General features: G+C 42.5%; 1 protein-coding gene across 4 annotated transcripts; it reads left to right on the forward strand.

Moving 5' to 3' along the window:
- On the forward strand, positions 1 to 2427 carry LOC121762116. 4 transcript variants are annotated; one of them, XM_042157893.1, is made up of 3 exons: positions 1 to 438; positions 626 to 718; positions 1156 to 2427. In XM_042157893.1, the coding sequence occupies exon 3, from the start codon at positions 1229 to 1231 to the stop codon at positions 2189 to 2191; it is 963 nt and encodes a 320-aa protein (XP_042013827.1). In that variant the 5' UTR covers positions 1 to 438; positions 626 to 718; positions 1156 to 1228; the 3' UTR covers positions 2192 to 2427. The 4 variants fall into 4 exon arrangements, with proteins under 4 accessions (XP_042013827.1, XP_042013828.1, XP_042013825.1 ...); XM_042157894.1 differs by having other exon boundaries at positions 1 to 399; XM_042157891.1 differs by lacking the exon at positions 626 to 718.
- Positions 2428 to 14106: the final 11679 nt, after the last annotated feature.

Below are 14106 nucleotides of genomic sequence, written 5' to 3' on the forward strand. Positions count from 1 at the left end.
TGAGACATTCCAAAAAGATCGCTAAACTTAATTGGGATGGAGGCGGTAGGGAGTACCAAAAAAGGCCCTCCCTTATTTTCCCGAATACCTGTACTACACTTGGCTGCAAATCTGAGATGAAATCCCACATCACTCCACACTGCCACCAATAGCATTGCTTCTCCAATTCATCGGCGACGAGATCTGTCATTGACGACTGTTTCCCGACTATCTGAAACCAGAAATCGACCTACGCAGCCACCCTATCTGTGTCTTTTTCTGTATTCTGGAAATTTCTCGATTTAGGTTTTCTCAGCGAAGGAGTGGAAATTCAGATTCACAGTCGGTTTCGTCGTTTTCCGCCGGAACTTGTTGCCTCTGCTTCGCCGCGTTGCGTTGCGTTGCAGTTATCCACTTGAAGTAAGATTTCTTGCTCCAGATTGTTTGATTTCAGCGTAGGTGAGGTTTCTTCTAAAAATTTGTTGATTCTATATATCAGAGAGTTGCGAACATAATTGAGTTAGAAATCATTGCTGAACTTGTTGATTTTTTTTTAATTTAGAATTCTTTACTATTCTTTCGGATATAGTATGTGTTTAAGAATCACAAACTGAATGTTGGTAGTTTCATTTTGTTGTCTGTGTAGTTAATGAAGCTCCACATTTATCAGATGTTGGAAGAAATAATGAGAAAATGCAAAATTGGATTAGACACCACACTAGCTATCTTGCTTTCAGAGGTTGGTGCAATGTAGTAGTTGATTAAAATCATCTTTTAGTGTTAGAATAAGCTGATCTGATCCACTATAATCCACTTAGTCTGACAAAAACTTCACCCTATCTTTATGCATCAAACTATTGTATTTCAAGAGATTGGATATGATGATAATCCTTGGCATGTTTGAAGTAGCTTCCAAAATTCTAGTTCATTTAAGATTATGCGTTAGAGGCTATCGCAAGCCAGCCCGAGGCAGAGTGAAAAATACGAGGTTTCAGTCACTTTATGTCTATAATATACTGAGATGTTTCTTATTTGGATAGCAGTTTATGCTTTGAATTTAGATATCAGTGTTTACAATTTATCTGGCATTTTACCTAATGATTTGATTACTTTGAGATAGATAATGGGCTCTGGTTTAGTTAAATTGTACTACTATAACTCCCAGTTTATTTGTAGAGTTTAAAAATTTCGCAAAGCTTCTGGTCAGAGGCAAAAGGGTCCAAGAAAGCTGAGATTCTCTGATTGCCGGATGGCACCGCTTCCGTCAAAGGGAGTGGTCATTTCAGTTCCCACGCTAGTTCTATCAGCTGCAGCTTTTGCGATCCTCCTATTCTTCTTGCTCTCAGCCAGCTCACCCGCCTCCGTTCCTTGCTCTTGCTCCACCCCGACTGGGGACCACAGCAGTAAGATAAGTGGAGAGCATGTTTCAACCTCAGCTGAGGACATAGATTGGTTGAAGAGTCGTGTCGAAGCGAATGGATTACATATGCAGCAGAACATTCTACGTAAGGGCATAAACCCGCGTACTCGTGAACAGCAGCTCCAGGATCTTCTTCACTTCAAAGGCATATCTCACTATGAAGGAGAAGATGCTAATAACCATACTGCCCTCCCTTGTCCCGGTGAGCTGCTTGTAGAAGAACACCACAGCAATTACGGGGAGCCTTGGGCAGGAGGAAGGGATGTATTTGAATTTCTTGCAGAGTCTGCCCATGTCACACCAAATTCAAAAGTTCTTGAGATCGGGTGTGGCACACTTCGTGTTGGCCTGCATTTCATACGGTACTTACATCCAAAGCATTACCATTGTCTAGAAAGGGACGAGCTCTCTCTAATGGCTGCACTGCGCTACGAGCTTCCATCACAAGGCTTGCTGTATAAGCGCCCTCTGATTGTAAGAGGCGAAGACATGGATTTCAGTAAGTTTGGTTCTGATACTGTGTACGATTTGATATACGCTAGTGCTGTTTTCCTTCATATGCCCGACAAGCTCGTCTGGACAGGCCTGGAGCGGTTAGTGGGTCGCCTGAAGCCTCTAGAAGGTCGAATCTTTGTCTCACATAACGTCAAATTCTGCTCTCGATTGGGAAGTGAAGAATGCACAAAAAGGATGACTAATCTGGGCCTAGAATATAAAGGCAAGCATACACATGATAGTTTGCTCTTAAACCACTACGAGATATGGTTCGAGTTCAGGCGATTTAAGGCTTAATGTAGCAGGAGGTATCGATCCCTGATTGTTCTTCCATCCATGGTGTGAAGCGAGCAGAAAGACTTGATAATATGTACATTATTGCAGAGGAATTTAGAACACTATCCGGAGGTTCTGTTGATGTTGATCTTTTATTACCCTTCTCATTTTCCAGGTTTTATGCATTTAACCCTTATTCAATTGTACTTCTTCAATATACTAGTATATCTTTACCCATTACCTCTATTTCTTAAAAATGCTCAAATGAACTTTTCTTTTCGTTGTGCACATAAAGCTTTGGCGAATAAAAAACAATAGGTTCTAGTTTTAGATAAGTAGCTGCAAACGTGCTAGTGTTAATTATTTAGTTACATTGATATTTCACTGGTTACAATTTCTTTTATTATTCTTTGACTATTCTTGATAGAGAATGGTTTCCACTTGCATTAAATTATTTCCTACAAAACTCTAAATTTTTTTGGAGTGATTGGATTTTACGAGATTAGAATCTAGTAGACTCGTAGAGTTATCACTCACCAAGTCACACTATATTGATTGATCTAGTTATTCTTCATTCTTCTTTTTTCTAGTTGACTTTTTAAAACAATTCTAGAACACAAATATATACTCGTATAGATTTTTTTGTAATTTTTCTTCAATATACATTGAAGTTGAACGAAATTAATCAAATTATCAAAGTTCAAACATGACTTCCTAAGAAATTTTTACAGATGTTTGACTTATTTATATCTGCTGAAAGTAGGATTGAGCTGTCACCCATATTTTAGAAACTTCATATTTGAGGGACTTCTGAAAACCTGTGAAAGATATTGGCCAACTAAAATATTTATTTATTATTTTTCATATAGATTGAGTAAATTCTTAGAGCATCTCCAACGGTGAGCATAAGAGCATCTGCAACGGTGAGCACAAACTCACCGTCCGTCCTTACCGCTAGCAAGGACACGCTTGTCCGCCGCTGCACTCTTACCGCTGGCACGGACGTGCTCTTAGCTAAGAGCACGTCCGTGCCAGCGAGCAGGGCGACGTGGCGTGTTTCTATTGGCCGTTGGCATTTTTTTTTCTTTTTTTTTAAAAAAAATCGAAAATAATACCAAAATTTTTAAAAAAAAATTTTCGGATTCCAAAAAATATAGCCGTTTTATTACCGTTTTTTTGAATTTTTTTTGAAAATTTTTAAAAAAACTTAATCCCCAAACCATCTATAAATACACACATTCATCATTCATTTGGACGAAATTCGGTCACTTATTAATTTAATTATTTAATTTTTAATTTTTAGGATTTTAATTATGTAATTTTTATTTTTTAGGATTTTAATTATGTAATTTTTATTTTATTTGTATTGTAATATTATTTCGGTTTTTTTTAATGAATTTTAATATTAAGGAAATGTTTTTATTTAAATTGAATAATAGAATGGTGGGACCCTTGTGCTCGTCCTTGCGGAAGAGCACGACTGTGGGTGTTGTGCTCTTGCCTAAGAGCAGACAGAAAAAGTGGGGCCGGACCCACAACCTTGCTCGTTGGCAAAAGCACGGTTGTAGATGCTCTAAGCTCTCCGTCCGTCCTTGCAGCTGGCACGGACACGCTTATCCACCGCTGCGCTCTTGCCGCTGGCACGGACGTGCTCTTAGCTAAGAGCACGTCCGTGCCAGCGAGCAGGGCGACGTGGCGTGTTTCTATTGGCCGTTGGCATTTTCTTTTTTTCTTTTTTTTAAAATTGAAAATAATACCTAAAATAAAAAATATATTTTCGGATTCCCAAAAATATAGCCGTTTTATTACCGTTTTTTTTGAAATGTTTAAAAAAAATTTAATCCCAAAACCATCTATAAATACACACATTCATCATCCATTTGGACGAAATTCGGTCACTTATGAATTTAAATATGTAATTTTTATTTTTTAGGATTTTAATTATGTACTCCCTCCGTCCCATTGAAGATGACTCACTTTCCTTTTTGATTTGTCCCAACCAAGATGACCCATTACTTAAAATGGAAATCCATATATCTCTACTTTATTCCCTCTCTCTTATTTTACTCTCTCCACTTAACAAACAAAATAAAATTGCATAAAATCCCGTGCCGCCCAAGGAAGGGGTCATCTTCCTTGGGACGGAGGGAGTAATTTTTATTTTATTTGTAATTTGTAATATTATTCCAGATATTTTTAATGCATTTTAATTTTGTGGAAATGTTTTTATTCAAATTGAATAATAAAATGGTGGGGTCCTTGTGCTCGTCCTTGCGGAAGAGCACGGCTGTGGGTGTTGTGCTCTTGCCTAAGAGCAGGCAGAAAAAGTGGGGTCGGGTCCACAACCGTGCTCGTTGGCAAGAGCATGGTTGTGGAGGCTCTTAAGCCAAATTATATTCTTAATAATATGTTCACATATAGCACTTTTATACCTTTTGGAGTACCTTTCCGCTTCTAAATTTGCTCTTATGAATTTATTTGACAGCTCACAGCAATAATACTTTGCAAGACTTGAGATATATTTCTTCTTTTGTTTTATCTAATTTTTTAATTTTTTGGAAAATCTCTCCATATGATATGAACTCCACGCAATTACTTGTTGGTTAAACTAAAATGGTATCTATCATTATCTCGCTTTCATCAAATAGGAGTATAGCACATTGACCACGTATTTTTTTAATAAACTACTACAATTGTTCTCTGGATTCGCTTAATTATAAGGAATATTGATCTCGAAATCATGAACTTTGGCTTAATTATGATATTTTTTTACAATAATTGATCTAAAATATCATAGAATCTACATTTTGTGTTATTTTTTCAACCCGACACAAATAAGATATTTTTGGGAAAAACTTGTTCTACTTGGATAGGGAAAAAAAATTATGATAAAATAGACCACTTTTTTAAGTTCGTGGCTAATTGGATAATAAAAAACTACGTAGAAAGTTGAAGTTCTTTGCAGTTCTTAGTGTGTTTTTTTTGTTGTGCATGCAGGGAAAAACCAATGCAATTGCTCGGTCAATACACCGCGCTTCTTAAATCCACTGGATCACTAGGTCCAGGAACTCAAGGAACACAAAGTATTTTTGTCGTTGAACACACTCGACTCTCCTTCAAAAATTAATCCCTCAACCCAAATTTACTATTAAATTAGTATAGGGAAGTGGGGTCGATCCCATGAAGATGGATTCGTGAAGTAGTGCTTAGAGACTCTGGAAACAAGCGGCTGCTGCCACGCAAAAGGGTTGAGGCTTAAACTACCACTAGACCTAGGCACGGAATTTAAATGCTAGACCTAGGACACCGAACACTTATCAAATCAGACATCATCACCGAAAGAAACAATTACTCACTAGACCGTGTAAATGACTGACTAAATATGACTAGGCAGAGAGAATTAAAAAGTGGGGACCATGACATTCAATTAAAGCAAGTACGGTAAAAGCTGCAACTAACAAACTCATGCAGTTTCCTAACCAGCTCGGAAACGTAAATGAAGAAAACAGAGCACACTCCTAGATTCGAACAGAATATAGAAATCGGGACGCCGGAAACTTGCTACGAATCGGAAGTACATCAGATCTACATAAACTAAACGAGATGAAATGAAAACTCGTAAGCTAGGCATAAAATTAAACCAACACGACTCAGATTCACGTCGAATGCTTAATCCACTCCGGATCCAAGCCATCCGAACTCAACACCCAGCACAATCAACTCCATAGCTCCGATTCTCACAGATCTGCTCAAATCAACTCTAAATACCAACAATCACAGACAACCCTACAACATCAGCAAGTAAAAAAAAACGATTCATCCACAAACAAACTCCATTCTCCCAGATCCAACCTCGAACCTGCAATAATCCAGAAAACAACCTCGAAAACAACCAACTCCAACAACCCAACTCAGAATTCAAGTAAACATAATCAACAAACATAGACCAACACAATCGGCATAAACGAAAACGAAACTTGCATAAAAAAAACAGCGAAATATCTAGAAAACAAAGAGGTCCGAGCTTCGAACAGCGAAGCTCGGTGAATGCAGCAGAAATGAAAATGGAAAATAAATTGTTTCTTCGCCCTCAAGAAGGACGGTGTTACAACCAGATTGAAGAGTATGTAAGCTAGAAGTGAACCCCAAGATCGCCCTGAACTTCCCACGAAAGAACCCAAGTGTGTGAAAAAGTGAACTAAGCTACAGGCTGTTGGCGAGGTCTCCAACCGAGAAGATCCTTCCAGCGTGCATGTTTCTCCCTTTTATAGACGCGGACATAACCTTCTAGAGTCTTCGTAGAAATCTCTATTCTACCCTTCAACTCCGAGGCTTCCTCCGTCGAGCAATTTTTCCGCATAATGTCCACTTTTTCGCCTTCTTCCTAGGTCCATCCAACTGTTTCCCTCCTTTGCTGGACCTGGCGAAAATCTTCACACACCTGGCTTAAAACGTGTGTTAGACCCAGAAATTTCATGAATTAAAGCCCTAGACCTATGCATGAAATTAGCCTTATCAAACTGCTCACACTTAAACCATGCTTGTCCTCAAGTATGAAAGACAAGAAAATGAAATAAGGCGAATTTCAATGCACGGTTCCCAAGAACGACTCTACAAACAAGATCTAACAAAAACAAAAACCTAGACCTAGAAAACTTACAGACTCGGAAAAGAAAATAAAACACAAAGAACACAAAACACACACATAAACATGCACTAGTTTCAACTTTTAGGCGACTGTCCCCACAAGCTTAAGTTCTCTCTGATCGTCTACAGTCTCCAAATCCTCCTTCTTCCTTCGTCAACCCAAACGGTTCGTCAGTTTGTCAAGAAACCTATGGATTTCCTAGCGGTTAGGTTCGCTCGATCGCTCATTCCTCACCAGGGACGTTAGGATCGATTCACTCTTAAGTCAATGACACACCACTGATGCGTTGGGTTATGAGAGTTTCTCCTTTTTATCATCTCCCCTATTTTCTGGGTCAGGTAAATATTTCCTCGGTCAGGTAATTTTTACTTCCTGCCCTTAGATAATTAAGCTTCTTTTTCCTCTTTTTATTTTCCCCCTGGACTTCGTCCAGCTTATACCACCAGTTTTTTTCCCTGGACTTCGTCCAGCTTATACCTCATTTTCTCTTTTTTTCCCTGGACTTCGTCCAGCTTATACCTCCTTTTCTCTTTTTTCCCCTTGACTTCGTCCAGCTTATACCTCCTTTTCTCTTTTTTTTTCCTTTATACTCTACTCCCTAAGCATCAAGTGGCTGCCCATTTTTTTACAAGTTAGCTCAAAGTGTTTAGGCTTATAACTCTCTTTATAGTAAGGTTGCACAGCTAGGTCATCTAAGGTATCCTCTATCGTCCTCACTTCATCCAAACCGCTTTTAGTTTATTAAGGAAGAGGGCATCAAAGTTGACGTGTATCCTATCTTCAATCGCTCTTACTAAGGGAATGTTTCTGCCTTATTGTATCCACTAGCTCATGCAACACGTAACACACAGACAAAACTAAAAAAACTATAAGACTCACAGTCACAAACTGCACCTATTCCCTCCCCCTCCCACTTCACTCAAGCTTGTCCCCAAGCTATCCTAGTGAAGGGGGAAATAGGGAAGTACAAACATATAAAACAGAACACCGAACAAACAAACAACGTGCCAAAACAACAACTTCTCACACTTAGACCGTACACCGGGCTAAGTGGGAGAAAGCACAACAACCAAAACCAAACATGCAAAACAGCTCAACCCCTTCTCACACTTAGACCAGAAATTGGGCTAAGTGTGGAAAGTAGCAACACATATGTACAGAACAAGCATGCTGGCACAGAACATTAACACAAACAAAAAAACAGAAACAGAAAGCAATAAAAGACGAAAAGTAAAAGTTACTTGGGTTGGAGAAATTAATTCGGGGTCTGGCCCCCTCGGGAGCCAGACTTGGGCGGCACGGCCTGTTGGGTCACTTTAGCTTTCTTTCTTGCCGGTGATTCCGGATTCTCCTTCCTTTCGTCAGTTTGGCCGGGTACGGTCTTCTTCAAGGTCATGGGTCTAGTAGAGGACGGGGTGATTAGAGGCTTGGTGACTTGTGGCTGCTTCCGGATAGATAGATCTCCCGGACTTGGCACCCTGTGTCCGCCACTAGGTCCAGGAAGTAATATTGGTGTGTCCGGGAACTTCTGGCGAAACCACTTCATCATTCTCATTATCAACGCGACACCCTCCGTCATCTTCTCAGTACATTGGGACGACATTACCACCAGATCAGAAACGCGCCCCTTGAGGGCCACCATTTCCTCCCTGACCGTCTGAACCTCCGTTCTCAATTCTTCCATTTCCGTTCGTACTCCGGCAACTTCCTTCCTTACGCTCTCAGCTTCACCACTGTCCTTCCCTCTACCCCGCAGGGCCACAATCCCTTCCATCACCTTTTGAATCTCGGATCTCATCCAACTGACTTCCTTTCTCATTGCGTCCACCTCCACAACCGGCTTCTTGGCATCACCTGCATCAGCAACGTCCTTCACACCCGCCACCTCTTGTTCCTGTTTGACCTGGGCCTCCGACTTACCAACTTCGTAAAAAAACAGACATCCCTCTTGTGCATGATTAGCAGTCCCTTGTTGAAGAAGTACTCCATATTGAAAACCTCGGGGGTAGACACATCTTCACTTCCCGGCAAGCCTTGTGGATCTTCATAATCACATTGCGCTGCAGATAAGCTCCCAGAAGGTGGCATGTGTATAGATGCCGGGAGGGATTGGCAGTTACTTGGTGGCAGGCTTGAGCTAACCAGTAGCCCAAGTGAACACGCACACCCGTGGCCATGCACCAGGTAAAGTATAAGTCGGCGGTTGTCAAGGCGGTGTTGGCTGTGCCCATCAGATTGTAGCTGATGAAGGTTTGGGCGAACCTCAGAACCCTGTCTTCAATATGGTGAGCCTTCGAACAACTAGTTTTAAATTGACCCACCCTCGGGTGAGTCAAGAACTCTCATTGCTTGAGATCCCCTTAAGCTCGACCGAATGTACATCTTCCCAGATTTGGCAAGTTTCCCCACGGTACTCTTCTCCGCATATATTGCTGTACGTTTTGGGTCCTCAAACTTCCCCATTGCGTTCAGCAGTTCCTTAGTGATCCAGATTTCTTTCGGCTCAAAATTGAGCTCCACTTCTTGTTCTTCCTCGGAGTCACTGGACTCATTAGGGCTTTCCGACTCGTCATCGGACGGTACTTTAGCAGGTGGAGAGGGAGAGTGGTCAGCTGACTTCCCTTTTGCTTTCTTGGTCGAGGAAGGAGCAATCTGCTTACCTTTCCTCTTCCTCTCGACAGCGTGTGGGCGCTCCTCCTCGTCGCTCTCCCCATTGCCAGGTCTGGGAGAATCTGCCTACTCAGGTGCTGTGGCCTCTCGACCCAGCATGTCCTCCTCCGTCTGCTGGACGGTTTCATCTATCTCATCAAGCAGACTCCGACGAGCCTGCCTCCTTGCTTCCCTTGCTTCCCTTGCATTTACCGGTGAACCGGTCTCATCGGGGACATCAGTCAGATCCACCATTAGAGTCATCCCATCGTTGACAGGTTCCTGTGCCTTGCCAGATGCGAGGTCAACTTCCTTCTCAATCAATGGGGTTGCCCCCTCGATGTAAATAGGGGGTTTCTACCCCAACCGGACTTCTCTTAACAAATTGGGCTTCGGCGCCCTCAACCACTTCTGGGGTTTCCCCCTCGACGAACTCCTCCGAAACAGGGGTTTCCCCCTCTGTAAACTCTTTCAAAACAAGGGTTTTCCCCTGTGTACGGCTATCAGTAACAGTAGAAAGATCCACCCCCACAGATTCAGGCAGGGTGTTTCTCTCAACAAAATCCACGGCGGCAAACACAGGATTTACCTCATCAGTGACAGAGCCTAACCTAGGCTCACTTACGGCCAACAACTCCAACCCCGCGCTCAGATCTGCTTCTTCTTCGCGAGTGTCTGTGGCGGTTGGTTCTTGAACAGTGACGACTTCTTCTGGTACAGCGGTGGTGGGTTCTGCGGCAGCCACCGGTTTGGGTGTTGAGACCCCTGAAGTTTCTGGTTGTGATACGGCAGATGTAGAAACGGCTGGTGCAGATTTCCCCATTACTGCCGCGAACATGGCAAACGCCTCCATCGCCTTTTCAGGCCCCCCAAATTTTTGTAGTATATCCGCCATATACGCCGCCGCACTTGAATCGGCGGATCCTGAAGTGTTTCCGGTACTCCGCTTGTTATCCATGAAGAATTCTGTAGAAATCTTTGACAAAAACTTGGACAGAAATTTCTTTGATTAGGGTTGGAGAAAGAGAACCTAGAGAGAAATTTTGGGGAATTTTGTATGTAGAGAGAGGGTGAGTAAGGAAAAATGAAAAGAGAACACGGTTATCAACCGATAGGTATGGGAGAGGACGGTTTGCAGGCGGTTGCAGATATGACGCAAGCGACCGTACGCCTTCCCATAAAGGTGTCCTTTGAAATTCGAACCGGTGCCAGCTCCCTCTCAAAAATTTTTCTTCTCAACTCCTTTCCCTAGCAAATTCCTTCTGCAAAACCGTACTTAGGAAAAAACATTAAAAAAAACTGAAACGCCAGACTCCTCGGTTCTAGGGTATGACAATATCAAAAACATTCCTAAAGAGTCTGGCATTTCGAAAATATTTTTGGAAGATTATTTTTTCTGTTTTGTTTGGGTTTTTCTTGATTTACGAAAATCGATTAAATATTTACAAATTTCTTTCAAGTGTTCTCAAGATTCCCCGGGTCAGGGTATACAAACTTTTCAGTCACTCGACCCAGGAAATCTTTAAGAACACTTCCTTCCTAGACCCGTTTGCGGATATCAAAAAATGCGTGTAGCGGCACTTCGTCCACTACACACATCTCCGAGGCATCCCTAAACACCTTCAGACGATGACCATTGACAAGGAAAGGAGTAGAGTTTGAAGAACTTCCCTGGATCTCTACTGCTCCATTTGCACGCAGACTCACAACAGTGTATGGCCCAATCCATTTGGACTTTAACTTTCCGGGCATTAACTTGAGCGGGACTGGAACATGAGAACCTTCTGCCCAGCTTGCAGTTCCTTGGTCCGGAGATTTTTATCATGCCACAACTTGGTCTTTTCCTTGTACCACATTGCTGACTCGTAAGACTCAAGTCGTAATTCTTCCAACTCCTGGAGCTGCAGTTTCCTCTCTCCCTCACAAGCTTGAGGATTCATATTAATCTCCTTGACCGCCCAGTATGCCCTATGCTCAATTTCCACCGGCAAGTGACACATCTTGCCGAATACTAACCTGTAAGGAGACATTCCAATGGGCGTTTTATATGCTGTTCTATATGCCCATAATGCATCATCAATTCTCTTGCTCCAGTCTTTCCTCGACGGATTCACCGTCTTTTCCAGGATCGCCTTGATTTATCTGTTTGATATTTTTGCTTGGCCGTTGGACTGAGGATGATATGGTGTGGAAAGGCGATGGTGAACTCCGTACTTTCTCATTAGAGCTTCAATAGTCCGGTTGCGGAAATGCGTCCCATTGTCAGATATTATAGCTCTGGGCACTCCGTACCTGTTGAAAATATTAGCTCTAAGGAACTTCGCTACCTCTTTAGCTTCACACGATGTGGTTGCTTTTGCCTCTATCCACTTCGAAACATAATCCACTGCCACAAGTATGTAGGTGTTCCCGTATGAAGACGGAAATGGACCCATGAAGTCCATCCCCCAGACATCGAAGATCTCACATACAATTATCGGAACTTGTGGCATTTCGTCCCTCCTGGAGATTCCCCCGGTCTGTTGACACCTCACATAGTTCTGACAGAATTCAAAAGCATCCTTATTCAACGTAGGCCAGTAAAACCCACTGTCCAACACCTTCCTTGAGGTCTTCCTAGGTCCAAAGTGACCTCCACACGCTAGGGCATGGCAATGATTCAGCACGTCCCTCTGTTCCCACTCCGGGATACACCTCCGGATTACTTGATCGGCTCCTATTCGCCACAAATACGGGTCATCCCAGAAATAGTACTTAGCCTCGCTCTTCAATTTCATCTTCTGGGCCCGGGAGATTACTTGGGAACTGGGCACCTCTCCAGTGACTAAGTAATTTGCCAGGTCCGCGAACCATGGCTCAGTATTTGTCTGATATTTCCCTTTCTCGGTATCCCCTGGACCTATTAATGCCATGAGCTTTTCCCAATTGATGGGTCTAGGAAATTCTTCCAGATAATACAAATGTTCCTCGGGGAATGCATCTGGAATTGCTTCCTCGGTCTCCCCTTGAAAAATACGACTTAGGTGGTCAGCCACCTTGTTCTCAGTTCCTTTCTTGTCCTTAACTTCCCAATCAAATTCTTGTAAAAGTAATACCCAACGGATTAATCTTGGTTTAGACTCCTTCTTCGCCAGCAAGTACTTAATAGCTGCGTGGTCTGTGAAAACGATCACCTTCGACCCCAGCAAGTACGGGCGAAATTTCTCAAATGAGTATACTACCGCCAGCATTTCTTTTTCGGTGGTGTCATAATTCTTCTGAGCTTGATTCAGTGTTTTGGATGCATAAAAGATCACATAGCTTTTTCCATTAATTCTTTGACCTAGCACCGCTCCCACGGCATAGTCGCTTGCGTCACACATAATTTCAAAGGGTAGATTCCAGTCGGGCGCGCTAACAATGGGGGCAGATACTAGTCTATCTTTCAACAACTGAAAAGCCTTTTTGCACTCCTCATCGAACACAAACTCCACGTCGTTATGCAATAAGTGAGTGAGTGGTTGAGCAATCTTTGCGAAATCCTTTATAAACCTCCTATAAAATCCTGCATGCCCTAGGAATCCTCTCACCTCTTTCTGATTCGTCGGGTAAGGCAGTTTTGAGATGACATTGATTTTTGCTTGATCTACCTGTATGCCTCTTTCCGATACCACATGCCCTAGGACAATTCCTTCAGGGACCATAAAGTGGCATTTCTCGAAATTCAAAACCAAATGCTTTTCCTAGCACCTCCTCAGCACTATATCCAAACTCGCCAAACACGAGTCAAATGAATTCCCGTACACCGTGAAGTCGTCCATGAAAATCTCAATGCAATCCTCTAGGAGATCCGAGAAAATACTCATCATACACCGCTGAAAAGTCCCTGGTGCATTGCAGAGACCAAACAGCATCCTCCTATAAGCATACGTTCCAAAGGGACACGTGAAAGTTGTCTTCTCTTGATTCTCGGGATCCACATAGATTTGAAAATACCCACTATATCCGTCCAGGAAATAGAAATATTGCTTACCCGCCAGTCTCTCCAACATCTGGTCAATGAAAGGTAACGGGAAGTGATCCTTCTTAGTAGCCTCGTTCAGCTTCCGGTAGTCGATACACATCCTCCACCCAGTAACAAGTCGAGTGGGGACTAGCTCATTCTTATCGTTCTTAACTACCTGTATTCCTGACTTCTTTGGTACCATATGTACGGGACTAACCCATTCAGTGTCTGGTATGGAATATATGATTCCTAGGGATAGCAGCTTCAATACTTCCTTTAGCACTTCTTCCCTCATGTTCGGATTCAACTTGCGTTGCGGATCCCTACAGGCCTTTGCTCCTTCTTCTAAACGAATGTGATGCATGCACATATCTGGACTGATTCCAACCAAGTCAGAGAGCGTCCACCCAATGGCTTTCTTGTTTCTCCTGATTACATTCAGCAGTTCCTCTTCTTGTCCCTCTGTCAAGCTGCTGTTAATAATCACCGGGAAGTTTTCGTCCTCCTCCAGATAAGCATACTTGAGTCCAGGTGGAAGTGTTTTCAATTCTTTCTTGGGAACATCTTTTTCCTGGGGCAAGGGATTTTTTTCTGTTGTCATTCCCTTCTTAGACTCAGTAGAACTGTTCATACTCGCCACATAAGGTGTCTTCC

This window comes from Salvia splendens, chromosome 13 (assembly GCF_004379255.2).
Source record: "Salvia splendens isolate huo1 chromosome 13, SspV2, whole genome shotgun sequence".
Taxonomy (NCBI): Eukaryota; Viridiplantae; Streptophyta; class Magnoliopsida; order Lamiales; family Lamiaceae; genus Salvia; species Salvia splendens.